The following is a 27,996-nucleotide window of genomic DNA, read 5'->3' as shown; positions in this document are numbered from 1 at the left end:
TAGGCTGTGTTTTGGGGGTTTCTTGGTTGATTGTTACTCAACTATTGAGAGACTAACCAACAGTCCACATTTTCTCTGTTCCTTTTCAGTGATTTGCCATCTTCCATGCATGAATGGTGGCCAGTGTAGTTCAAGGGACAAATGCCAGTGCCCTCCAAATTTCACAGGAAAGCTTTGTCAGATCCCAGTCCATGGTGCCAGTGTGCCTAAACTTTATCAGCATTCCCAGCAACCGGGAAAAGCCTTGGGGACCCATGTCATCCATTCTACACATACCTTGCCTCTGACCATGACTAGCCAGCAAGGAGTCAAAGGTGAGTTTTACAGTTTTCATTTTGCCTGTTTGCAGACCTCTGTCAATCTGTCAAACCCATATAGAAGCCAATTCTCAGCAGACGACCAGGGCTACTATTAACACAGAAAGGAGCGTGTCATCTGTGGCTGAGAAATGGCAGTGGAAATAGGAAGTGGGACTAAGTATGCAGCTGCAGGACTTTCTAGGCCATACACAATTGGTATCTAGGAAAGAAGAAAATAGAAAGGAGTCCATGCCGCCCTAGGGACTCCTTCCACCGAGAACTGATTAATGTGATTATCATTGTCCTTGCCAGCCCTGGGCAGTGGAAAGATGAGCAAGACAGTGCTCTGCCCTCACAGCATTAACAAACGACTGGACCACTCGGTAGCTACTGCTAAATTTCATAGTTGAAGAGTGTTTGGTTTTAGTTCTAAACAATCATTTAACCTCACTGGGCTTTGATTTGTTCATCTGTAGAGGAAGATAAACTAGGTCACTTGGAGCTCAAAAATTCTATGACTAATTCATTCTTTAAAATCTGGCATTTTTATAAACGCACAATTTTAAAAAGGGGGTCAGAGAAGTGTTCCTGGCTTTTATTCTTTAAAACCTGAATCTTTGCATCCAAAGATGAGATTTTGTTTTAAAGGGGAAGAAAATAAATCTTGTTATAGACATAAAATAACACACTTTGGTATTGTGTGTGTATATGCATGCCACAAGAAGCACAAAATGTGTGTGTGTGTGTGTGTGTGTGTGTGTGTGTGTGTGTGTGTAATAACATTTAAGGGTAAGTGAATTGTGCTTTGTGAACTTGGCTTCCCACTTTTAGTGGAAAAATGTAAATCCTAAATTTCTACAATAGAAAATTCGTGAGAGATTCAGAAGTAATCCAACTTTGGAGTCTTTCTTATTATCATTTGGTAAGATGTATCTATGACACACCAATTTCATACTTTTATGACTCCACTGAATATTTTTGTCTCATGAATATGTTACCATTAGCATTTTAATGCTTTATACAACTGTAGTTTTGTTTTTTAAGTACGTAAGTTCAGGTTTAATTTTCATTTTGAGTATGCCCTTTGATTCTCATGAATTTTGATGTCTATGCAGCAAAAGGATATATATTTTATATGGGTAATTTATCCTACATATAATATAGATGCATATAAATGTGTTTATATTATTTATTTTCAGGTTTAAAAAATCCTGACTTGCCTGCTAATTGTTCATGACTAACAAGTTTTCCTCCCAATCTGTTGTAGTGAAATTTCCTCCCAACATAGTTAATATCCATGTGAAACATCCTCCTGAGGCTTCTGTCCAGATCCATCAGGTTTCGAGAATTGATGGCCCAACAGGCCAGAAGGTAAAAGAAGTTCACCAGGGCCAGTCCCAAGTCTCTCACCAAGGGCTTCCCGCCCAGAAGACCCAGACTGTGCATTCCACATACCCCCACCAGCAGGTCATTCCACATGTCTACCCTGTGGCTGCTAAAACACAGCTTGGCCGGTGCTTCCAGGAAACCATTGGGTCACAGGTAAGCAGCATTGCCCAGGCTGTCTTAGTAATGCATTCTAGTCATTCTAATGAAGAAGCTAGACTTGGTAAAATTTATTTTCTGTAGAAGAGGTTCATAAACTGTGACCCATGGCCAGTTTTTATAAATAAAGTTTTATTGGAACATAGCCACACTCATTTATTTATGTATTTTCTATGTCAGCTTTCATGCCACAATGGTAGAATTCAGGTGTAACAAGAGCATATGATCTGCAAAACCTGAAATATTTATTGTGTGGCCCTTTACAGAAAAATAGTGCTGATTTCTGATGTATCAAATATTTTTACATAGTGAACTTCCAGACATGTTGTTGGAAGTCCATAATTGCCTGCTTATATTTTTTTCAGTCAGGATAATCAATATATAAAACATGTCAGTCATGAGATATGGTTAAAGAATACATATTATGAAAAGATGTTTGAAAAGATTTGTGCCTTGCACAGTAATTTACAGGTTAGTAGGTATAGTTACATTTTGAATCCCATATGCAGAGAATTCATGTCTTTTTTCTCTTATTAAAATTCATACCTAAAATATCTGCATGAGTTGTTTGAAGTAGATTTTAAATATCATTGGATTTACCTGTAATTTTAAGCCTATATTTCTATCATAAAGTAAGAGAAAGCCTGCATGTTCTTTAAAACTTATCATTTAACTGGGCCTGGTGGTGTATCCCCACAGGCCTGCCTACTCAGGAGGCTGAGGCAGGAAGATCACTTGAGCCCAGGAGTTCAAGGTCAGCTCAGGCAATGAGCTGAGACCGCATTACAAACAAGACAAAAACAAGACTTACTGTTGAATGTGCATAGTGAAGGTGACCTGAGAGGTTTGGTTTCTATGTCCCAACCCCTTGGTGTTGCTCTACTTTAGGATGATGTGATAATGATGTAGGCTTTGTCCTGTGGTGGTTCTTCTGTCCTTCAGTTATGGCTTAAACAAACATCCCAACAAAGGAATAGGTGAAGTGAATTTATTATGCTTTTGTTCTTTCCTGAATAGTGTAAAAACTGTGTGTGTGTGTGTGTGTGTGTGTGTGTGTGTGTGTGTGTGACAGAGAGAGAGAGAGAGAGAGAGAGAGAGAGAGATTTGGGTTAGTGGAATCAATTGCTACTGCTTTAGAAATATGGAAGACACTTTTAAGTATTAAGTCAATGTAGGATTATTACCTTCCTTTTAGAAGAGGGGCAGACTGGTAGACCTGAATGGGGGAAGCCCATGGGAATGGAAGGAGCATCCTTAGAGAGTTAAGAGACCTTGGTTAGCACCCTGGGCCCAGAACTTAATGATGGGGAATTGGTTTCCTTATCTGCAAAGCAGAAGCAAGAATATGGTGCTTATGGATTTTAAGACTAAACAAGATAATTAATATGATTCTTGCTGTGCAAATGTCACCGAATTATGTAACTATTAGCCTGGAGGCTACTGATAAATTCAAACTTAAAACTAGTTAAAGTAGGTGGTTGTTTATGTCATGTACCTCCAGTAAGACAGGAAAACCCTCAATGTTCTAAAACACAACATTGATCTGAGTCCTGAAATGCTGACTACAGGGCACCTGATATAGCTTTTCATTCCTCCACTGAAGCCCAGTATTAACAAATGGTATTGGGAGAAGGACACATCATTATTTTAGTCAACTTTTTCACTGCTGTGATCAGCAGACCTGACAAGATCAACACAGAGGAGGAATAGTTTATTTGGGGCTCACAGTTTCAGAGGTCTTAGTCCACAGAAAGCCAACTCCACTGCTCTGGGCCTAGGTGAGACAGAACATCATGGTGGAAGGGTGTGGTGGAGGAAGGCAGCTCAGGAACAATTGACCACCAGGAAGCAGGTACAAAATACCTATCCCAAAGGCATGCCCCCAGTGACCTGGCTCTTCCAGCCACACCCTATCTGCCTACAGATTACCACCCAGTTAATCCCTGTCAGTGGATTAATGCACTGATTAGATTTAGGCTCTCATAACCCAATCATTTCACCTCTGAACTTCCTTGCCTTGTCTCACACTGGAGCTTTTGGGGGATGCCTCATATTTAAACCATAGCAATCATCAATTTAAATTTAGCTTAAAAGTAGAGACTGAACTTTGTGCTAAGGGCAGATTTTCCTAGGAACTGTGGGGCTGAAGATAAACTTTACATACTTCATAGTTTCACCCCAGATGAGCCTTGGAGAGCAGAGCTGAATTTGGTCCATTTGCATTGTTTAGTCATTCCAGCTTAGGTTGGTCATGGAGAAAGGAAAAAGCAGATCCTTTTAAAACTGTGTGCCCAGTGCCTTTCTCCCTAGTTTCCAAGTTGGAATGCAGATGATAAAAAGCAAGAAAATAAGGCATAACAGACTTGTTATTCTTTCATAATAATTAGGCGGATGACTGCTAATGAGAAAAGATGAAAACAAATCATATACTTGAAAGTCTAAACTGGACTATGCAGTGGAGATTAATAGGATAATGGGTGAAGTTACCCAAATAATTCAGATTCAGTGGAACACTTTTTCGTTATCTGAATACTCCTATGACTTTGGGTCTGAATGATCCAGTGATCTCAAGTCTTAATTCATTTTTCATGTGTAGTCACCATCACACAACTTCAAAATAACACCTGTTTTCAGAAAATGTTCTCAGCATTTGCTTTCCTGTTCATGAGAAATGTTCCTGGATGCTCATGATTGCCCAATTCATTTGTGCAAGTAGGATAACCCAAGAATTTAAAAAATGTGTTACTGGCAAATAATCAATAGTATATAGATGTGTCCTCCAAAGATGTTTGAAAACACTTGTAGTTTCTTACTGTGACTGGTTTGCAAACATAGACACAACCAGAAGGTACAGGTAGATTTTAAATGAATGAGTGGGAAAGAAAAAAAATCTGCATGTTAGTACTCTTATTACTTCTAGATTTCAGCTATTGAGATTTATAATGCAGTAGTTATCAATAAGCACCTATTTTATATTTTGATATGAGAGGTCCTATATGAAATAAATTTGACAGAAATAGTCCTTGTTTCTGTGACACATTATAATATTTAGGCCATTCATTTGGGATTGAAAACCCAAGGTGAATGTGACCAATGCACTTAACTTCAGGGAAGCTTCATGGAATAAGATTTTATTTGGATGGTGGAGGAAAATGGACACTTGGCGAAGAGACCTAACTCACAGAGCAAAATCAGAGAAAAACTAAACAGACGAAAGAGAGTGTTGTAGGAAATGAATAGGGAAGAGGTGTTGGAAGAGATCAGAGAAGCAAGGTAGCTTGGAGTTGACAGGTTTTCATACAGATATTAAACCTCTTAAATTGAGGGCAGTGCTGTATAAATAACTTGGTGACAAGGGCAAAGTATCATGAAGCCCCCTTGGCTCAGGAATCAGGCTAGTAATCATTTATAGTGAGGCAGCCTGACATCAAGGGCCTATAGATGGGTACAGTATGGTGTTCACAGCACCACCCTTGAGGTGTTCCTGCCAAAAATGTCTAACCTGAACTAATCAAGACTTCACCTGACCCTCCAGCCAACAGGGTGTACTGAGGGTAAAGAAAGAAGCTAAGAATATCACATATGGGTGTAAAAAACAGATACACAATATAGGGCATTATTGCCAGGATTCTTCAGAAAATCAAACTATGTAAACAAAAGTGGGATGACATCTAGAAAGAGAATACAGACACACAACAATAAAGGTAATGTGTGGACCTTAATTAAATTTTAATTTTACAAAAAGGTCAGTTCTAAAAGATATTTTGGGAACAATTGAAGAAATCTGACTATGAACTATTTATATGTTATTTAGAATTATTATTTTCTTAGATTCTATGATAATAGTATGGGGATTATGTAGAAGGATGTCTTTTTAAGAGTTGAAACCTGAAAAAGTTTCAAGATGGAAGTTTTAGTGCTATAAAGTCTACAATTTATTTTCAAATGTATTGCACACACAAATATGGCAAGAAGGTTATAGTTGTTGGCTTTGTGGGGACTGCATGCAGATGAGCCATTGTATTTGTCTTTGAATGTCTCAGCATATTTGAAAATTTCTTATGAGAAGAAGGGGGAAATATTAAAATTCCTTGGACTTATAAATAGAAAAATGAATTTTAAAGCTGGACTTAAAAGCTTTATGTAAGGTTAATACATTTAATGAATTTTTAGGAAACAATTTTAACAGTTTTAACTTTCAGTTGGGTTGGGCTTTGGGAAGGGTGTGGGGATGGTGAAATGAGGGGCCAGGAAAGAGAAGTTGGCCTTTAGTTCAAGTGTGAGATGACCGGGTTTCCATATAAGCAGTACAGATGAAAATTAAAGAGATGAATGTAGGGTATTTGTGAAGATCAGGTCTTAGGATTTGATTATAGGCAGGTGTAAAGAGAAAGATCATGATAAATTATATCCTGTTAACTTTCTTGCTTCAGATATCAGATAAATGTTCATGGTGACTGACTTGACTGACCCACAGAGCAGAATCGTGGGGAGATGATGAGTGGTGTCATGGTTTGGATGTGAGGGGTTCCCCAAAGGCTCACATGTGAGACAGTGCAGGAAGGTTCAGAGGAGAAAGGGTTGGGTTGTAAGAATCTTAACCCAATCAGTGAATTAATCCCTGATGGAATTAATTGAAGTGGTAGGGTGTGGTTTAGGAGGTGGGAATTGGGACGTGACTTTGGGGTATATATTTTGTATCTGGAGAGTAGAGTCTCTTTCTGCTTCCTGATGATGTGAACTGCTTCCCTCTGCCACACTCTTCCACCATGATGTCCTACCTCACCTCAAGCCCCAAGGAATGGAGCCAGACTTCTATAGACTAAGACCTCTGACACCATGAGCCCTCAAATAAACCTTTCCTCCTCTATAATTGAGCTGGTCAGATCATTTAATCACAGCAGTGAAAGAGCTGACTAAAACAAGCGGTTACATCTTTGCTATGAGTAGCCCCACCCCTGGTGGATGTTAACAATAGTGTATTCTTGAAAATCAGTCAGAGAATCCAGTGCTGTTTTATAGGTGGAATGATAGAGAGTCAATGGAGAAAATTCAGCATCAATAAATAGATCTACTGGTGATATTTAAGTTCATGACAACAGAGAATATTTCTTTGAGTGACATTATAAAGAGAAAAGAACAAGAATAATGGGATTAGAAATTTCTGTTTTTCACCTTGACAGAGAGTGCTAAGAAATAGGGGGAAAAATCATTCCTACTGTTTTACTATTGTAGAAAGTAATGGTTGATCTTTCAGGGTTCAAAAAATACTTTCTTATTTTAGGTCATATAAAGTATTGATTTCTATGTGCATTAGGATGGCTGTAGACAATACTAAATTAATGTTATTTAAAGAATGGAAATTAGTTGAATAGATAGTAGGGCTAAGAGGAATGGGTTTTGTGAATATAAGTCAAGTCTGAAGTAATGGGCAAGTCATAACTGTGTCAGGATTAGGTTTCTTTGCTACTTGAAATAAATTGTGGTACTCCGCTGTAAAAGTAGTGGTAACCTCCAGTACTAATATACTCTGTATGTATTTGACAGCATTTGCTACAGTTTGTTCACTGATCGGGTTAGAATTACAACTACAGTGATTACAATGACCAAGTCCTTTCAGGGACACCTCGTGTTTTCATGAGACTAAAACTTGAACATTTCCATGCTAGCTTTCATCTCTGAGGAAAGGCCAAATTTCAGAAACTATCTCTCATATCTATTATTTCATTATAGGGACATTAAATATTATACCTTTTTCCCCCATATAGGGTGTCCATTGTCTTAAATTGGTTTTCTTAACCATGACCTAAATTTGAAACTTACTTGGCAATCTGAATTTTTGGTTGTTTTAAAAATGTTTTACTTATGGCCTAATTGCTGGAAACAAACATTTTACAGTGACCTTATGATGCCAGATAGCATGAAAAGGCCTTCTATGTAAAGTGTTTAGAGTCACAAAATAGAGTTCAGGGTCCAGTTTCCATGTGGGTCTGCCATTGCCTGGTTGCACAACCATGGTCTTTTGAACACGGAAACATGCCCTATAATTAGACACAGGCATTACAGAGGAGACAAATAAATTCAAGTGCTCCAAGACCTTCCTATTGCAAATGCTGAGATAATAGACAAGTTCACATATAAACACCAGCATTAACTAGGAAACACAGAAATATCAGACAATCTGGAAACAGGAGAGAATATTGTAAACAGGAGAGAATATGCATTTTGTACAGCACTCGAGCACAGATAAAGATGATCAAATAACACAAAAACCCACTTTCATAGTTTGCAACTATGAAAGACTCTAATGAAGTTTAAATTTAAAAAAATAAGAAATAAACTCTTAAGATAGCTTAAGATCTCTCTTAAGAATATAACTCTGATATATATTCTAGGAAAGAAAATAAACTTTGTGTAGATTAGGTAGAAAAGAAAGGAATAGAACTTGATGTGAAATCCCCAAATCATTTCTTTTCTTTCCTTTAATTATTCCTCATATAAATAATAAGATGTGGGGGCAAGATTGGGTTAAAGTGATACAAGAACTGTTTGGAAGTATCTTAGATATGCCAGAAGTTGTTCCAGTGATTCTCTTTGGGCAGGAAAGAATGGAAACAGAATAAAGCATTGAAGAAAAAAATAGAGATAGGTCTCTTTTGGCAAATATGTTCAATAACATCCTCAGGATTGAAGGCTTAGCACGCGAGCAGACACCCCCCTCCCCATTCTGAAGGGGCAAATAGATGCACTTTAGCTTTTGTTTAAAGAAATAGGCATCACTGAGAGATGGGAAAGCATGAGCTCATCGAAGTGGAAAGTGTCCTAATTATATGTGTAAAAGTACTTTTAAAAAAGTCTTAGTACATCTGTCACAGGACTTAGAATGAAGAAAAAATATTTCTTGGTTTCCATTGCGCAGAAGCCAGAGAGAAACTGGGGAAATAGCTGTGATGCCTGCTAGTTCCAGATGGCACAAGAAGAGGGATGGATGAATGGATGGATGGATGGATGGATAGATATAGATGTGGATGAGACACTCTGCAGACTTTCAAAATCTTTTCTCAGTGATGGGAAATGAATTTATTGCTTATTTAAGGAGCTGGGACATTAAACTGTGCTTAAAAACCTGCTCTTTAATTTCCACAAACTCTTCCATCCTGAGGACATGAGTTTTACTGGGGTGAGACCTTAAATTTTAATGGAAAACTAGTTTTATCCTGACGGAGACACTGGAATTATCTCAACACTTTTCACCCTGGTTATATCCCTAAATTGAGTCCATAAACTACATAAGTAGATGAGAAGTCCGAAGAAAAATGCTAATAAAACATAGAACTAAGGACTCTTGGTCTTTCACTTATGCAACATCCCTCCTGTGGAAAGGAGAATCCAGTCAGCCAGGCTGGGTTGGCACAGGGTGGAGGTGAGTTTGTGGGCCTGTCCCTCATCCTGTCACCTGAGGCTACATGCCCTTAGCACCAGGGCCCTCCCAGGTGAGGTGAACTAGGTCCAGGCAGTGGCTTCATCTTTTGGAGGTACTGTTGGGCAATGATTACAGTCCCTCAGACATCCGCCTTCTCCATGAGCAGAGAGCTCGGTCAGGGCGTGCTGACTGCATTTGCTGAAGCTTGGCCTCGTTCAGGTGGAATAAGTCATTAACACCAGGCACTTCCTATGCCATCTGGGTTTTTCTTCAGTGTCCCTCTCAAGCACTCCTTTGACATAATCTAAGAAGCATTTAATTGAGTGTTAGTGAGTCTGCTTGTCTCTAGTGGCTCTAACACGGCTATTCCTTGTAACCATCCTTGCCAAACCTTACCTGTGTCAACAGAGGAAGGTATCATTGGACGTGTTGTGCACATCTCAGGTGCTGGAGATCTTAAGTGTTTGCTGGTCTTGCTCCAGCAACCTCTGCCAGAATGACTTCGTGCGAGGGCCCTCTTGCCTGGAGTCAAGAAAGATCAGCGAAGACAGGGATAAGATCCAAAGAGGAAAAATGCTGCATGTGAAAGGGGACACGTCTGCCTGTCACTGGGCTTCTGCCAGGGAAGGGGAGAACAGCTCGTTGTACTTGGATTAGGAATGTGGGATTGATACATTAGGATAATCAAATTATAGATTCTTAGAACTGGCATAGGACACTTCAGAAAAAGGGTGAGATCCAGGCATTTCCCTTCCCATAACCTAGCATCCAGTCTTCACCCAGGCAGATGTCTTCTGGGAACCAAAGTGTCTGTCAGGGTTTGCTCTCCCTGGCCTGTTCAGTGGAGGAGCAAGCCTGGGCTTTTTCATTGGTTTTTCTGACCTCCTTCCCTCAGATGTTTTCCCATTGTATTGTCAATGAAAATGCCTTTATCATGACATAGACTATTAAATTTCCATATTTTATACTTCTAGGACACACCAAAATATTATGCCTATTAATTATTAGACTCCTGTTTTTACATAGGAGTAGGCATTGAAAATAATTATGGACCAACTCAGAGTGGGGTCAAGGTAAGCCACTTCTGATATGGGTAAAGTGGCAAGATTGTGTGGTCATTGTATTTGAAGATAACAGTTCTGAGCATGTTGCAAGTCATTTTCAGAGACCATGACTTGAAACAAAGATTGATTTAGGCTCTGTATATTACAAAACAAATGTCTAAAGAGTCACAGCTGGTATTTCGGAGATCTGATGTTGTTTCTTGGCTCTATACGATCTTGGAATTGAGATTTGCTAAAGTGAAGTGGAATTGTCTGGATTACTAGCAAACCAATCCTCTGGGATCTGCCCCACACGGTTGTAGTAAGATGCAGTATTGCCCTATGCTGAGATGATTTAACTATCCCCTCCTCTCTGCCCCTCACCTTGCCCAACAGAATGATGGTACTATTTTTTCTTTCTTGTCCTTCCATTTCCCCCTTTTGTTTCTTTCCCTGTATGTATAAAATAGTTTATATATAAAATTGAGTATTCTGTTTCAGTGAGGTCGCTTCATGAGACTCTGCATTTGATCTGGTGATACCACATTGTGCAAGGTTAAGTGAAGTCAGCTTCAACGTGTCTGGTTTGAAGGAATTGTGTCAGAGCCAAGAAAATTCGTTTTTGCTGCTCTTCAGCTCATTCATTTACTTTATTTTTAAAGAAAATTCGTTTTGGCAGGTGTTCAGCTCATTCATTTATTTTTAATGAATCTGAAGACTTCCGATGGTCAAGTCAACTCCATTGAGCAAGGATTTGCCACCACTGAGGAAAATTAAAACACATTTTCAGTTCTGAAGAGAATTCTAAGATTTGAACGGAGGAATTCTAAATATTTTGAACAAAGACGGCAGTTCCTTCAAGATGACTACTTTGCACAGGACTGGTTTAGAATGGGCAAGCTTTGTGAACTTAAGAATACGGTTTTAGCATTCTGTGGCTTTTGGGGCAAGACTTTTAGTAAAAACAGTGTATTTTTGTAAAATTGATAGATGATAGAGACTTTTGCATGTATGACCATATTTGACCTTCAAAACAATATGAAAGGCAGGAAAAGTAGATATTCTTGTCTCCCATCTCCATAGCTCTCATTCCAGTTTAGCAAACTCACCACATCTCTGGCTCCCCGTTTTCTTCATTTTTCCAATAACTGGATTGGCTTAGAAGACAAACAAGGCATTTTTGAGCCCTGCATTACTCTTAACTGTGATGATTTCGACATCTTTCCTCTTTTGTACAATCTGAAACAACACTGATACTAATATCAGGATGTGTGAATAGAGCAATCTATAAAAACATAAAATATAGTGAATACCTATTCCAGTTTCTCAAAGCCAGACTGACTTCAAGAGACTCCTCTCAAGTGTCAGTTGCTCCAGAAAACTTTCTAGTACTTCTCGAACTCACAAAGTGCACTCTTCCCTGAATTCTTACTGCATTAGAGTCTAATCAGACTCTTTTCAATTTAATTATCTTGAAGTTATTCTTTTTGTACCTCTTTGCCTTTCTGCACAAACTGTGCTTTTAATAAAGGCAGGGCGACTTGTGAATTGAGCTCAGTACAAGGCAGAAATCAATCATTGGTAAATATATTCTTATTAGGTTAGGCTAGGTTGTGCTTCAACAACAAATAAACATAACAAAAGTTTACATTTTGTATGCATTAGACAGCTGACAGGCAGGCAAAGTGTCCTGCTCAGGAACTTGGGCTGAGGGTAGTTTTACCATGTTACTTCTGTGATATTCAGAATAATTGATCTCTTTAATTCTATAGCAAGGAAAGAGAGGTGCTTCCAAGGACACTCTTTCCATTTCCCGGTCTATTGTTGAGAACAGGTCAACATCCTTGCCTTCTAGTGCTGTGGACTGAACTGTGTTCCTAAAACCCATATTTTGAAGCTTTATCCCCCAGGGTAACTGTTTTTGGTAATAGTAACTAAAAGGAGATAATTAAATAAAGTCGTAAGGGTGGGACCCTGACATGATAGGATTAGTGTTCTTAGAGGAAAGGACACCAGAGAGTTTGCCCTCTCTGTCTCTTCATGCACATTCACAGAGCTGAGGTCATGAAAGCACACAGCCAGATATCTACTTCCTACCGGCCAAGAATTGACTGTATTTATACCTTGGTCTTGGACTTCCAGCTTCCAGAAGTGTGAAGAAATAAGTGTCTGTTGTTGAAACACCTCGTTTATGGCCTTTTGTTACAGCAGCCCAGCTGAGACAGTCAAGTTACTGAGAAACACAGTGATACGAGTGGCTGTTGGGTGAGCATGATTGTTTTTGCCACGGTGTCAGGGCAGTGGACTAGACAGACGTGGTTCCCAGCTCCCGGGGATATAAATGAACCTGTTACTTTTATTTGTGGCTTTCAGTTTTTCTACATGACTTGCAACCAAACCACAGTAGTTTTGAGTTCTGTGTAGTTGAAATAAAAACTGAAAGCTTAACCAAATGAGAGACACGTGTTATAGTTTCACATAGTGCTATGAGGCCTAAAATATTTTTAAATTCATCTCATTATCTCTAGATAGTCAAAAAGGACCTGACAAGCAATGAAGCTTAACAGAAAATTTCTTCCAATGCAGTCATAGAAATAAGCACTGGGGGAAACAGGGCTCTGTGCTCATCATTTTGGAGGTCATCTGGTTGCCATAGTAATAATAACCATTCCTATCTGCCTATCTTTATTTCTTCTCTCAACATAGGTCTTTCTTTTTAGATGTGTCCCTGGCCATGAAACTCAAAATATGTTTGATCTACTCACCATCTAGTTCTAAGATTGATGGTATGACTTGTGTTATTTTGTCTCACAAGAAAGGCTACTGGGAATTTTAATGTCAGAATAGAATCATGACAGTACTTAATTATTCTTTTTGCAACTTAGGAAGAGCAAAGTCACAAGTATCACATCCTGACTGACTTGACTGTTGAAGTGTTTAAATTACTGTAGAGGTGGAGAAAACCGGCAGCCCAAATGTGATTTTTTTTTTTTTCCTTTAGAAAAGATGTCAAGTAGAGTCGTAAAGTTTCACGTTTAAGAATTTTTCTCCTCTGTATGTTAACTTTAAAAACCATTTTTGCTTTAGAGTAACTTACAAATTACCATTTCATAAACTGAAGTAGTTGCCTGGAATTTCTTGAAGCCCATAGTTTGGCTTCAGTAGGCTTAAAACAAATACCCCGTCAGAAATCAATGTGGATACATTCCCAGCAGTTAATGCCCTAGTCACAGTAGATACTTTATAAAATCAATACCCAGAAATATAGAGGATTATGGTTGTATCAGATACCCCAAATGCCTAACATTGTTTTAATTACTCTAATAAAAGAAAGCTGGGTGGACTTTAAAAAAAAAAAAAAAAAAAACTTTGCTTATAAAGAATGTTCTGCTCAAGCCAAAGCAAATTTTTTTTACAAGTTCTTTTAGAAAATCTGGAAGTATTTAAGCATTTTCCTCTTCTTTTTATGAGACAATGCCTGTTCTTCTGCCAGTGCTCCATCCTACAGAATTCTCCTTTATGACAATGGACCTGCAGAACAAGTTGACTATGTTGCTCTAGTGGCATTAGTGACAGGGTTCAGAGATTTGGAACTCTCTCTTGTTGGCACAGAGAAATAAATATATACATAGGGACACTGAAGGCCTCTTATGCGGCTCTCCAGTTTAATTTGAAGCCATAGTTGATCCAGAGGCTAGAAGAATGTCATTTTGCAAAGAAGGTTTTCAAAATGGTGATGTTTCTAGTGAAGAGATCTGAACATAGGAGGAAAGAAGAGCTTTAATAGAAGTTTTGATTAACCCAATCCCTGAGGTACAGTTGGTGATTTCACCTTAAAGGGCCTCGTTCTGGCTTTTATGAAAGAAGTCTAATATTTCCAAAAATGGGACTCGCATTCCTCAACTACATTCTTAATACTGAAAGTGTAGCTTTTGTTCACCAGAATACCTCAAGATTGTGGGAGCAACGTGCTTCTGAATATGAATGGAGGTGAGGGCAGCATTGCATGGGTGGATAATCTCTAGGACATACCTGTGCAGTGTACACCGATGGACCACCATGGGACTTCCGTATGCGTGCTTTACACATACAAAATCTTCATCTCACTGACCATCTCGAATAATTCCTGAGAACTTGCCTATTGATAATAATATAGCTCATTTTAATTATTTATTATAATCTAGAAAGGACCCATTTAAGAGCCATACCTATTTTCAGATAGGTAGATTTGCCTTTTCATGTGTACAGGTTTAACAGGAAAGGGCTAGCATGAAGTAGGGTCAATACAAGGAGGTCCATTACTGCTCTCACTGATGAAGTTTGGGTCAGAGTGGAAGAATCAGGCTAAGCAACATGTGGCATCGTCGTATCTGGTGTGGCAACCTGAAGGCAGGGAACATCTCAGGAACACTGCTTCACAGAGTGGCACTGACACAGGAAACCTGTCCACCACTCCTTCCTGGCTGCCCTCAGCCCTGAAGCCTTCAGAAAATCACAGAGTGGGGGCACATAAACGAATACTAACAAGTGGTCTGTCCTAACGACCTTCTTGATGAGGAGACTAACGTCTAGAGAGTCAAGTTATGTTGCTAAATGTCCTCTATTGAGTTTGTGACTGGTAGGGACCAAAACTGAGGTTTTCTGGCTCCTGGTCCAGTGTTCTTTTTACTATTCTACCCTGGATTTTAGGTTTTCTCTGCTGAGGATGGAGGACTCACAAGAAACCACTACTGTCTAACCCTATAAGGACAGATGTATTCTCTGGGACCTGTCTTGGCTAGGCAGTCACATGGTCAGTGGGGCTTGTTGATCAGATCATGGATGCTTGAGGGGAGGTGAAGTCTCTGGCACCAAAACATGGCACTCTAACAAGGAGGATCTTGATGTTCCCAAAGTGAGATCATCTGCTGCTTGAACGCTGCTTTTAACAGTGGAATCATGATTTAGTGATATCATGTACTTCTTGAGCATTATTAAAATGAAGTCCATGTGATTATTAACCTTCCACATCATTTATTCACTGAGCATTTGTTTTTCACTAGATAGAGCACTTTTAAGAAAACCTCAGTATTCTTGCTGAGAAAGAATATCTTCCCTTTCTTCTATTTCTATAGCTAATTGAAATATTTATTTTATGCATTTCTTCTCTGTAAGTTGAATTTGTGATGTTATCAATTCAGTAACTGTTGGGTTACTTGTTCCTTTTAAATAAATCCAGAATTGTAAAGAAGGATCCTGGAAAAGAAGTCTAATATTGATCAGGCCATGTGGCTTTCTCATAGAGAGTCTGTCTCACAAGTATGTCTCAGTCCTCTCAAGAACTCTTTGAAAGTGGACATTTTTACTTCATTTCATAGGGGAGGAAGTTGGGGGTTGAAAGTTTTACCCACAGTCCTGTAGGTGGTAATTGGTAAAGTGAGGATTTGTGAACCATGATTTTCTCTTTGCAAAAGCTGTTTGCCAGGACTCAGTTATGGGCCCGTTTTGCATTACTTTCCACTGGGCCCACACGGAATGCAATTGTGTAGAAAGATCAATTTCCCCTTCATAACGCACCAATGCTGGCAGACAGGTAGATGTCTGGAAATTCTCTCGATGCCTCTTTACTGCTGCTGGGTAGCATTTGTTGGAGAAAGAGTTCAAATGTGCTGAGCTTAAAGAACTCCCCTTTGCTGTCTGTTTGAGGAGAAGTATAGTCAATGGATCTTTAGCCCAGTTTCATTTTTTTCTTGCCCTCTGATTATTCCTGGTCATATTTATCTTAAATATAATTTTTCCCCATGAATGATATACTCAATCCTGATTAATTCTTTTTTATTTTACATATAAGGGGAAACATCAGACATGGAAAACTATAACTTTATAAGAACAATCTTTTTCTTCTCCTTTTATTCATCAATATTTTTCCTTTTTTTTTAAAAAAAAAGACAGTTATTTAGTCAGAAGCCATCCTAAAGTTTGTTTCTTTGGGAAGAAGAGCTATGAAACTTCCTTTTCCCTGTCTTCTGGTTGATTTTAATGTCCAACTAGAAATTGTATCCCAAATATAGAAAACTCTCCGTGGTTTAGCTCTACCTCATTCCTGACTTCCCACACCCGCTTTCTTCGTTCCTTCTCATTCAGCTTGCCTTTCTCTGCCCCTGCTCCCCCCGCCCACTGACACATACACATTTGGGGTCCTCCCCTCAGTTGATGTGGTCTTGTGCTTAGCTCAAGCTGCCTCCATCTCTCTGGAATCTCCTCAGTAGCACCATTGAGTCACTCTTTGTTCCAACTCTTGCCTAAACACAGTCCTGCTTACCCTTGCAAGAGACAGTGAATCAGACTTCTATTTTGTTTTGTGATTTTCCTCAGTGCCAACTCCAAGAATATTTTTAAAAAGTTATATTACTTTAACATTTTTAGTTATGTTTATTTACTCCTTTGGCTCAGTGCCTTTTTCTGATTTGAGAAAATGTTCTTTATTCAAGCTCAAAGTATTTTATACTTCATTATATAATGGTTCCCAACAAGAAAATAAAATGAGTTATATATATATGTGATAAGGGTAATTTATAAGAGTATTTCATTATTATCATTTTTAAATGACTTTACAAGTAAGACTAAAGTCATTTTTAAAAGACTTTACAAGTAAGACATTGCAGATGTCTTCATGAAGTGGTTCTTTTTTTGTTAAGCATCTGAACACTTTTAACAAATGCCTCGTGGGACCCTATCCTGTGACCAGCATGTTAATGCTGGTGACAGGTTTTACCCATGCAGGACACCAGCAGGGGAGAGTGAATGGACCCTGGAATCGAGACCATACTCTGCTCACCAAACTCAATATCTGCTCACCAAACCCAATATCTTGGATGCACCAAACCCAATATCTTGGATGCATTCCAAAGAATTGATTGCCTTTTTCTTGGCCTACACCTGCTTGGACCTGCATCCCTCATTCTCACAATTCTTTGAGGTCAAGATTCTTGTCCCATTGTCTCATTACTGGCCCGGGGAGGTAGGATGATCTGCTGAACATCTCACTGCCGGTGAGAGAGTCGGTGAGAGAGCTGGGATTTCTTTCTTTTCTTTTCTTTTTTTTTTTTTCCCCAGTGCTGGGGATTGAACCCAGGGCCTTGTGCTTGCAAGGTAAACACTCTACCAACTGAGCTATATCCCCAGCCCAAGAGCTGAGATTTCAATCCAGGTCTTATGGATTGAAATTATGGAATCTCCCCAGTAGCACCATTGAGTCACTCTTTGTTCCAACTCTTGCCTAAACACAGTCCTGCTTACCCTTGCAAGAGAGTGAATCAGACTTCTATTTTGTTTTGTGATTTTCCTCAGTGCCAACTCCAAGAATATTTTTAAAAAGTTGTATTACTTTAACATTTTTAGTCCAGCACTCTTCCTTTCTTCTACTGCTGTGTCTTCCTTCTCCAGTGCTCTGTACAGGGCAGCAAAACTCCTGGGATGGTGCTGTTACAAGTACCAGCCATTTAAGGCATGAAAATTAAGCCCGATGAAAGCACACTTCAGTATCTACCACAGCATTTCCAAGTCACTGTTCATTTCTGAAGCAACTCCAGTTGCTCCACAAAAATTGTGAGCACTGGTTACTAAATGACAAGTTTTGAACTGTCATTCCCCTTCTATATTCATCAGGAGGTCTAAAAGGAGCTGTCATCACAGCTAAACTTTGAGAATCAGGAAAATGCTACTGTGCTACCTCAAAATTGAAGTTAAAGTCTGAAGATCCATATTTTTAATCAGGCTGAGGTCTTGAAAATCTTCTCATGGTAATTTAAAAATGTTTAACAACTTCATTAAAAGTTTTCAAAATTAAGTTTTTACATCATTGCTTTTGAATATTTTGTGTTACCCAGGTGATAACATGGATATTTGTGGAATAATTGTAATGATTCTTGAATGGCCTAACCTTAGGAAGCATAGTGCTGGCAGAGATATGAAGATAGAAAGGGTCAATGAGTTATTTTCATACCCTCAGTTTTCCAGTTGTCATAGCCAGAGTGATTCAGGGCCAGGAGTAGCTCCAGTTAGTTTTTATTTCCATTTTGTTTGCATGAAGCTAGTAGGTAGAGGCTCAGATGGGGTGAGCACCTCTGGAGATGTGGAAATGAGGGATGAGGAGATGTGGCAAAAAGGAGGTGGTTCTCTAAGATGTGGCAAAAAGCAGTGCATCTGTCAGACCCAGTCCTGTTACAGACTGAGAAGAGCACAGGTGTGTGAATTCGGCTCCAGTGTGTAGTAATCTATTTCCTAAATGGAATGATGTAACCTATCAGGACATATTGACCATAGGGTTTTAATTCATGGCAGAAACCTTGGAGGTCATTTGTTCATGTCCTGGGCATCACTGAGAGATGATCCACCAGGCTCAGCTCCCAGTGAAGATGTCAGCAGCTTCCATTATTGAGGACATCAACTGTTGACAAGATCTTCTACTTCAAGCGTTGAATCTTCTCTGCCTGTGATTTGTTGCCTTTAGTCCTGCTAGTTCCTTTGTCATACAGCAAGCTTCATCCTATTAATGGATCTCAACATTGCTACCATATCTACCTAGTCTTCTTAGCTCTACTTTTTTCAGTTGATTCTCACAGGGCCTGAACCTTCATTGTTCTGCTTTCCCTATCCTGACTGGGTCATGCATTTGCAGGAACTTGGCAAAGGAGATGACTGTATCCCTTAACTGAAGCCCAAGGTTCTGTTAGTTTGAAGAGTTATAGCATGTTGCTTGTTTGACAGGGTAAGTTTTTGTTTCTGACTTGACAGCTAGTATTAACACAGTTCTCCTGGATTGTGTATGCATAGGATATATCCTGAAATGTAGACAGACTTAATCTGAAAATGTGATGGATGAGTCACGTGGGAGAAATTCCATTTTTGTTTTTAACTTGTAAAAAGTCATCTCGGTCTGTGCATATGAACGTAGTTAGAGTGAGTCTGTAACCACATGACTGTGTCTCATGAGAAGCAGAATCTACCAGTCTTAGAGAAGGACATTCTCTAAGGACATTCTACTCCCTGTCATTCTCTCCAGTGTGCTATTTTGGTGTGGGAGAGAGAAGGTCCTTGTCCACCTTTTCTTCTAGGTCCAAGTGAGACCTAGTGGTGTTCTCTGACCTCTTGGTTGAGAACCCTGAGTATGGCTACAGAGATCTCTCTTTGGCAGGTGGCAGTTCTGGCTGAACATGGAAGCCTTTTCGTATTTAAATAAGCAAAAGGACTCATGTAAAACCTTCTGCCTTGTAATCATGACTTCATCCCTTGTCGCCCATGCTTACGCTGTGCAGACCCAGTTTTGAGGCGCATACACAGGGTTGTGGTACCACCTACACTGCCATTTATTTCATCGATTTGGATGGCTTGTGCTGCTCTTGGCTGTGGACCCGCAAAAACAAAACCATGGGATAAAGCAGCCTGAATCATGTAATGAAAACCTTGTACCTTATTGGAGGCCCAGTAGAGAGAAATGATTTATTTTTATCCAACCAAATAAAACATTCTAGGAATCCAAGGTGAAAATTGGATTTTAACTGCTACTAACATTTTGAGCATATAAAATCAGCAAGTGTTGAGTGTTTTGCTTGATTAAGAGAAGAGCACAAGGAGTCTGGTATGGGAACGATCTGCATATGATGTGGCCTGGTGTCTTTTGTAAACCTGATTTAACAAAACAGAAATAAACATTAAGCACATTTTGGCAGCCAGATTGTAACAGTGGAGATCTGTTTTTATTTTGTTCCCAGTCTTACACCCGGATCGTTGTTCCCCCTTCCTCTTTCCATGCTTCCTGCTTCAGTCTTAAGCCTTCTGTGATTCAGCTCAAGGAGTCTGGGAACTACCTGAAATCAGTTTGTTCTCATGTTGATTCTCTCTTGCTTCCGTGTGTGTGTGTGTGTGTGTGTGTGTGTGTGTGTGTGTGTGTGTTTCTGTCTGTCTAACTCTGTCTCTCTGTCTGCCTGCCTACCACTTCAGCACGTAGTTCTGGCCAGTCTTCCTGTCATGTCTGAGACTGGTCACCTGTGGCCCTGGTGCTCCTCCAGCCCCAGGGGCTTTGCAGCACAGCTGGCAGTGCCCACACCTTGCTGAGAGCTCTGCTCAGGCTTCCTGAGTCAGTGAGCTGGTGTCTGGCTCACAACAGGCGATGGTCACTCAGTAAATGTTTGTCCAACTGGATTGTTTTGCCGACAACGAGATCCCTTATCTGTCTAAGGAGAGCATTCTGTGTTTCTGCAGGAGTGACAGCCCAGCTTCGTGCGTCTTGTGATCCTTGGGCCTTGCTCACTTCCACTGGGGTTCTTATCAGTACCTTGTCCAGAGTCCTATGTCCTTTCAGGTTCATCTCAAAACGTTTGCCTAATTTAAAAGGTCTTTTACACTAATTCTTATTTCAGGGAAATTCATTTTGTCCTGTAGAGCCATTTCCTGTAGAGTCTGGTATTTTAAAGTGGGTACTTCCTACACCAGCCTGTTGGACGGGGCACTCACAGTTCACCCACCCTTGTGTCCTATTCCATGGGGACACATAGGAGAACATCAGAATAGGGAACTTTTATCAAGAACAATAGTAACTGATAGTGGCAGTGATAGCTTTGCACTTAAATGTGTCAGGCATAATGCTTGAAACATACGTTTTCCTTTTTGCTTCCCATGACCCCGTGAGAAAGATACTATTATTCACTGTATGTTATGGATAAGAAATTAATATAAGATAATGTACATGTGGAGTCCTACTGCCCAGATTAATACCAGGCCTCTATAACTCCTGAATTACATTCCTTTTTTTGGGGGGGAGGGTGATGCCAGTGATTGAACCCAGGGCTTTGTGCAAGTGCTTTACCACTGAGTCACACCCCCGGACCATGAGTCACATTTTTAACTGCTATGTACTGTTTTTGGAGAGCACACAGCATGCTGTCAATCATTAAACATCATAAAATCCTAAGGACATCAAAGCTATAATTGAACTAAAACTTTATGAACTGAGTTGGGCCTTCCCTGGTTTGATTTTATGATTTGGATATGTAGTCATTTAGAGCCTCAGTCAGAATGCTGCATGCCCGGACCTGGCAGGAAGGAAACCTGCCCCGGAGGACTGCCGGCTGAGTCCTGTCTACCTGCTGCCCTTCCTAGGGTCACCACTTGCCTGGACTTCAATCATCCTGAGCTGCTCCCTAGCCTGGGGCGTGTATGCTCCCTTCCGTTGGTGTGTCACATAGCAGTTGCCTGTTTGATGGACTGAACTGGTTTGTCCAGTAGTTCTTTAGGTTTTTCCTTCCTTCACTGTTTATTGAGCATTAGGAATGTGTATTGGGATGTAAAAGATAGGCAGTATATAAATGCATTTAACTAAAATGCCCAGGAGAGCAGTGGAACTGTATAGAAAGAGCTGTGGAGTCAAGAGGAGGTGAGAATCACTGGATCTGAGTTGAGAAGAGTCTCTTCAAACCCAGCTCTTGTGGGATGAGTACAGTTTGGGGAAAGAATAAAGCAGGGAGCATCCCAGGGTAAGGAAACTGCTGTTAAAAAGACATGGCTGGTTCAGGCAAGGAAGAGTCCTGTGATATACCTGAGGCGTAGCAGAGATTGCCGAAGGTGGAGTGCAGAGGACCTTCTAAATTGTGCTGGGGTGTGCAGTTTTCAGACAGGGAAGAGCCACTGGAGGTTTTTAGTCAGCAGAGTAATGTGAGTAGATTTGTCTTTGAAAGGAGGACTCTGGAAACTGCTGAGAGGATTTTGGAGGGGTTGAGGTAGAGTGAGGCAGGGTACTTCCTTTGGTGCTCTGCATTCATGCAGAGGACAGGACAGGCTGGATTGTGGGCTTATCCTGCACAGTTGGGGTAGAGAGTCAGGTAGGCCTCCCTGCCCACCTGGGCTTTGGATTGGTTTGCAGAGCAGGGTCTGTTTTCTTAGGCCCTTCCTCACCCCAGTGAGTAGGTCTGCCTTCAGGCCCCTGCCACTCAGTTGACCTCCTGTGGTTGACTAAGAGTCTCACCTGGTGTTAACATTTGACAGTAGTGTTGTTCCAATAACCCCAAGCCTGGCTTTTCTGCCTCAGGCTTATCCTGCTTGAACCTGCCAGCACCTTCCTAGATCGGCTGACCTCTCTGGGTTAGACTGCTTGGCTGTCTGGAACCTTTGTCCCTGCCAGGGCTCTTCTAGCTCAGCCAACAATCATTTCTTGTACTGTTCTCTCCTGTCTTATCTTTGCTTGGGCTTCAGGGTTTCGGGAAGACCAGAAACCTCTATAGGTGGACTTACAGCGCATTCTCAAGTATTATACACACACTACACCCTCATAGCTCTGTTCTCTGATGATCTACAAGGGAGACTTAAACAGGGAGTAGAAACTAAAATTCAGAAAGCTTATATTAAGGACTGGGGGGCCAGGTGCTGTGGCAAGTGCCTGAAATCCCAGTCACTCTGGAGGCTGAAGCAGGAGGATCACAAGTTTGAGGCCATCAACTTAGTGAGACTCTAAACAACTTAGTGACTTGGCAAGACCCTGTCTCAAAATAAAAAAAATAAATTGAAAAGGGCTGGAGATGTGGCTGTGGCTAAGTGGTTAAGCACCCCTGGGTTCGATCCTCAGTATATTAAAAATAGACTGGGAATTGCTCAATGGTGGAGCACTTGGCTGCATACCCTGGGTTCAATCCCCAGCACTACAAAAATAAATAAATAAACAAACAAATAAAAAAGGTTTATATTGACTTTTTCAATTACAAGTTTCTTCTTATGAATAAAAAGGCATTGGAAACTGAAGTTTTATAAAGTGCTCTGAGCAGTGACAGATTTTCATAAAACTTTAAAAATGCCAAGGAGTTCCTTTTTGGAAATGTGCTCATTCACTTTCGTGTTGCATTGGTTCTGTCCTGGTATTTTGTTTCAGTTTTATAGTTCTTTTCCTCCCTAATTGTGTTGATAACAAGGGAACCATTTTATGACGTGACTGTGAAGCACAGCAGTGCTCCTGAGCTGAGCATCCTGCTCTCAATTAACCTTCATATTTCACACCTCATCATTGCAGTGTGGCAAAGCTCTCCCCGGCCTTTCAAAGCAAGAGGACTGCTGTGGAACCGTGGGTACCTCCTGGGGCTTTAACAAATGCCAGAAATGCCCCAAGAAGCCATGTGAGTGACGTTTCATCATTCCTTTGCAGATGAAGGGCGCATACCTGTTTTCTTGTGACTGCTCATTTAATGATGAGGCAACATTAGAGGTTCAGAGAACTCTTGCTGTATTCTGGAACAGAGTCCTATGCTATGCACTCCCAGAAGCCTGGCAAATCTGTAGAGTTCTCAAAATAGTTCTGTTTCTTAATGAGCGCAGTTATCAGTTGCCTCCTCCTGTTGGATTCTGATGGGGGAAAAATGTCTTCTAAGAGGTGATAAGCTAACATGGGCTCCCTTGCCTCAGGGGAGGAGAACAAGATGCCTTTTGGAATGGACAATGAGTGCAGTTATTATTTCTGAGATTAAATTCCTCAAATGAAACTTTAATTACTATTCACAACTCATGCTATAGGTTCTGTGATAGAATTTCACTTTTCTTTAAAAGAAAGACTAAAATAGGAAATGATTCATGGCTGATTGGTTTCTCAAAAAAGGAAAGAAAGTTTTAATTGCTGGGACACAGTATTTTCCCTTTTTTTTTTAATTGTGCGACCTTTATACTGCCATAGTCCTTAGTGGCAGCAATTTATAGCAACACCTTTATGTTTTGAGTCATCTTTAAAGTGCTTTGTAGAAACTATTGATGTGAATAAACTCAGGTTTATACCTTCCCCTCGCTTTCTTCTCAACAGTAGTTCATATTTTTAGTTTTGGAATGAGGTGTTAACTCTGGATCACTGATTTCTAAGAAATACCTCTTGGGCAGGTAACTTGTTTCAAGTTGAGCTTTCTTACACTTCCTCTTTATGTTTTTGCTAAGAGAGTGGGTCACATTTTTCTGTCATCTCCCTTTGCCTCATGTAGCAGAAGATTTTTATAATTGCTTTTTATTCTTCATTTTTCAAGGAATTTCTCATTTGCTTCAAATGGAAAATTTTTACTTCTTAATTATCTGTTAATTGGATTGATATTCTCAACTGTTTTTTAAATCTCCTCTCAAGGCTGCCATCTTGGAATTATCACTACATATCTCGATATACTATTGGTTCCTCCTGCATGCTAATTTGTTTGGAATAATTGTCTCTTACTTGGATTTCCTTACCTCTCAAGCTTACAGGTCCTCTAAATGCCTAAAATTAATTTAACTTATTTTCTGGATACTGCTGTCAACTTGTGGAAATGCCTGTTATAGCCCCTGAAACTTAATGTATTCATCATTTAGGGGGATATCACATGAATGAGACTATTCCACAGTGAGAGAATTTCCCAAGTAGACTTTTCACATTGACTGGGTAATGATTCAGAGAGTGGATTTTTAGGAGATATGTTGGGTGGCGATGGTCTCTCCTCCATTTGCCTAGAATTATTTTGACAGTCTGACCAAAGAGATTTCTAGGATTCATCTGGAGGGATTTAAAAAGCATGGTGCTTAGAGCTAGAATGACCTGAATTTAACTCTTAGCTCTGTCATTTGCTATTGATTCTTAGGGGGCATTAAGTAGTAATCTATATCTAAAATGTCAAAAAAGCATCATCACCTACCCTTTCATTTACCATGTGTGTTGTAGCAATATTGCGGAAGGTGATGTGTTTCCTACTGGCAAGTCTAAGGACTGAGGATGAGACAAGTTAGGTTCCTCTAACTTTAGGGAGTGGTGGTTAAGTTTGCATTATTTAGTACTTTCTCCATCCTCTCTCTTATTTTTCTTTTTCATTTATTCCTGTCTTTGAATATTTCTTGCTTATCTGCTTCTCTTTCCCTGCTTTTCTAAATCCCAAAGCAGCAGAAAGTGGCAGGTATTAGGGGTAAAGCCTTTTTTTCTTTTTGTTCTTTTTTTTTTTTGCGGTGTTGGGGATCAAACCCAGGGTCTCGTGCTTGCAAGGCAAGCACTCTACCAACTGAGCTATCTCCCCAGCCCTTCTTTTTGTTCTTTAACTTCCACTTCTGACCTTTTGTCTTAGTTATCTAGAATTGCATCATCTAGGAGTGAATTTACCACTTTATATGGTTTTGTTAACGCTCATTCTTTATCTTGGTAATGATTTGAGTTGTGTGTGAAAGTATGAGGTTTCTGTTACTTTTAATGTTGATAAAAATAAATTCATACGTTGGGTCATTTAGTGTGTAAAATTGAAGAGACTGATTTCAGCAGGAAGGGTAGTGTGGATTATGAATGAAGTAAATTATTAGCATCTTGACATTTATTCTGTTTGTACCATCTTAGTGACTCACTCCCAAGAAATACACTCAGGGTCACATTCTTCCTGTGTCATTTAAAAAACTTTCCTTCCCCTGGTTGGTACTACTCTCTAAATCATATTCATTTTGCCTTTAGATGCTACAGTTTTGTGTTCCATGCCATTTTTTTTTTCATTCAAAGTAGTTCAAACTTCAGTTTTCAAGTGGCTTTTATTTAATACTTGAAGTTTTTGTTTAGCCACATACAGAAAGATCTTTCATGGTTGATCTTTTTTTTTTTTTTTTTTTTTTTGCTGTGAAAACTTAATTTTAAATCTGTAAATGATTTCATTAACTAGTCTATAGTCTATTAGAAATGTGCTTAGTGTGAACAAGTCACTTGTCCTTTAAACACTTTTAGAAGAAAATTAATATAGAATCCTAGACTGAGGAGCATTTTTAGAGATTATCTGGTCTGGCTCTCTGTCTTAAAGTAGATGGCTGTTGAAACTTTTAAAGCAAGTTGTTTTCTCTTTTGTCTTTGAAGAATTTACAGGCCAGAGATCCCAGCCTGTAGGCAGCCTGTTCCAATATCTTCATTATATGGGACCGGACGAGGCATAATAAGGTCAAGGGGCTGGATGTGGTGATTTCCACATGCCAGTGTCTCCCCTCTTGTAAGCCCCTGCTCCCTGAAGTTAAGCATTGGGGAGGGATAGATTCCTTGTGATAGAAATGTGTAGTTACCTATTGGAAGGAGATAGAAAACATTCACGTGATTCTTTCACTTCACATAATCAGTTACTGACAACTATACCTATTGACAATATGAACTAAACTGAAAAACAAGCATCATGTGAATGAAAGAAATTGTGGAACTCTACATTGGCATTGGTATCTTACCAATGAATAAGCAAGGCCACTACTGCCTTGAATTATTTTGATTACCACCTCCAGGAGTTTGGTTGGGATCATAAGAATTGAAACTAAGCATGTAACAGAATTATTTTTTCCCTTACAGCCTATCATGGATATAATCAAATGATGGAATGCCTACAAGGTTATAAACGGGTTAACAACACCTTCTGTCAAGGTAAGCTAGTTCAATTCATTGGTATGGACTCATCCGTTGTTTTTACTATTTAGAAACTTGAGTTATTTTGTCACCTGTTGCTTTGGAGCTTACCGTGTGAAGATCACACGGTGAATCACTTCTCGTTCATCTATTTAGGGAAATATAGACATTTAATGTATGGTTGCTGCAATGGCTTCACTATCATTGAATCTTTATAAAACATTTTTTTTTTTAAGCACTGGGGATTCTACCACTGACCTATGTCCCCATCCTCCCTTTTTTATTGTTGTTTGATGATTATACCTAATAGTGAGGTTACATTGTGACATATTTATACATGTATGAAACTCTTTTACCTTCTATTAATTTGTGATAAAAAACATAGTCATTCAAGAGCATCCTGTGGTCTCTGTGCTGGTGATTAATATGGATGCATGGCTGCATGCAGGTGTATAGGCATGAATGCGTACCTAGCAGTGTGATTTCTGTGCTGGCTGGCACGTGGTTGGGCAACAAGAGTTGTCTTTCTTCCTTCCATCAGAATATTGCTGGCCATCCCAAAATATTTAGATAGTAAATATCAGAGCAAACACTTTCCCTAGGCAATGGGAAAAGCTATAGAGTTAAATGGGAAATGCCCTAAATACTTTTGCTTAATTTATTTTGAGCAGACAGAGTTATACAAATGGATGTACCTCAGAGTTCCTCTGATTTTGTGTCTGTACTCCATAAATGAGGAAAGTGAAACTCAGAGAGGTTAAGTGACTTTCTGTGGCTGCAAAGAGCTAAGATTGCGACTCAGGTTCACCAGTGCCTAGCTTAGTATCCATATTATGAAATTTAGTTTTAATTGTTTTGTGGGATATCCAGATACTGCTCCTAATTTCCCTTTACACAGCTAGGGCAAGGGTATTATTAGTAACTTGGATATATATGAACACTGAAATAAATAAACAGAGTGTCCCAGACTCTACCCAAAAACCTTGTGAAGAGTACAGCATGTGTGTCATGATTTGTAACCTGGGACCCTTACCCTTGCCCATCCTGTATCTATAGGAGAGAGCTGATGAAAATCATGTTACAGAAAGTAGTTTTATATCCTATTAAAATGGTCTGTGTCAAAGGAATATCTTAATCTCCCAAGGATGTTCTCAAGTAAATTGTTGAGTCCACAGTGCATGTATGTAACTCTTATGGTAGGTAGGGCCTTTGTTTACTTCTAGAATTTTCTTTTGAAATGCTCACATGTATTCCATGTCTTCAAAGGGTTTGCCTCATCGTATGTGTTAGAATGGGGAGGATTAAGTGTCA

General features: G+C 39.6%; 1 protein-coding gene across 8 annotated transcripts in view; it reads left to right on the top strand.

Annotated features, from left to right (window-relative positions):
* Ltbp1 (latent transforming growth factor beta binding protein 1) overlaps positions 1-27,996 on the top strand; it is a 413,663-nt gene that overhangs the window by 231,310 nt on the left and 154,357 nt on the right. For all 8 annotated transcript variants that reach the window (XM_047522256.1, XM_047522255.1, XM_047522253.1 and 5 more), the window contains 4 exons: positions 90-314; positions 1,567-1,841; positions 23,347-23,449; positions 26,632-26,703. In XM_047522256.1, the coding sequence (XP_047378212.1) occupies positions 90-314; positions 1,567-1,841; positions 23,347-23,449; positions 26,632-26,703 (675 nt within the window). The remainder of the gene's footprint in view (positions 1-89; positions 315-1,566; positions 1,842-23,346; positions 23,450-26,631; positions 26,704-27,996) is intronic.

Source organism: Sciurus carolinensis, chromosome 13 (genome assembly GCF_902686445.1).
Source record: "Sciurus carolinensis chromosome 13, mSciCar1.2, whole genome shotgun sequence".
NCBI classification, from domain to species: Eukaryota; Metazoa; Chordata; class Mammalia; order Rodentia; family Sciuridae; genus Sciurus; species Sciurus carolinensis.
This window is presented reverse-complemented; position numbering and strand designations above follow the sequence as displayed.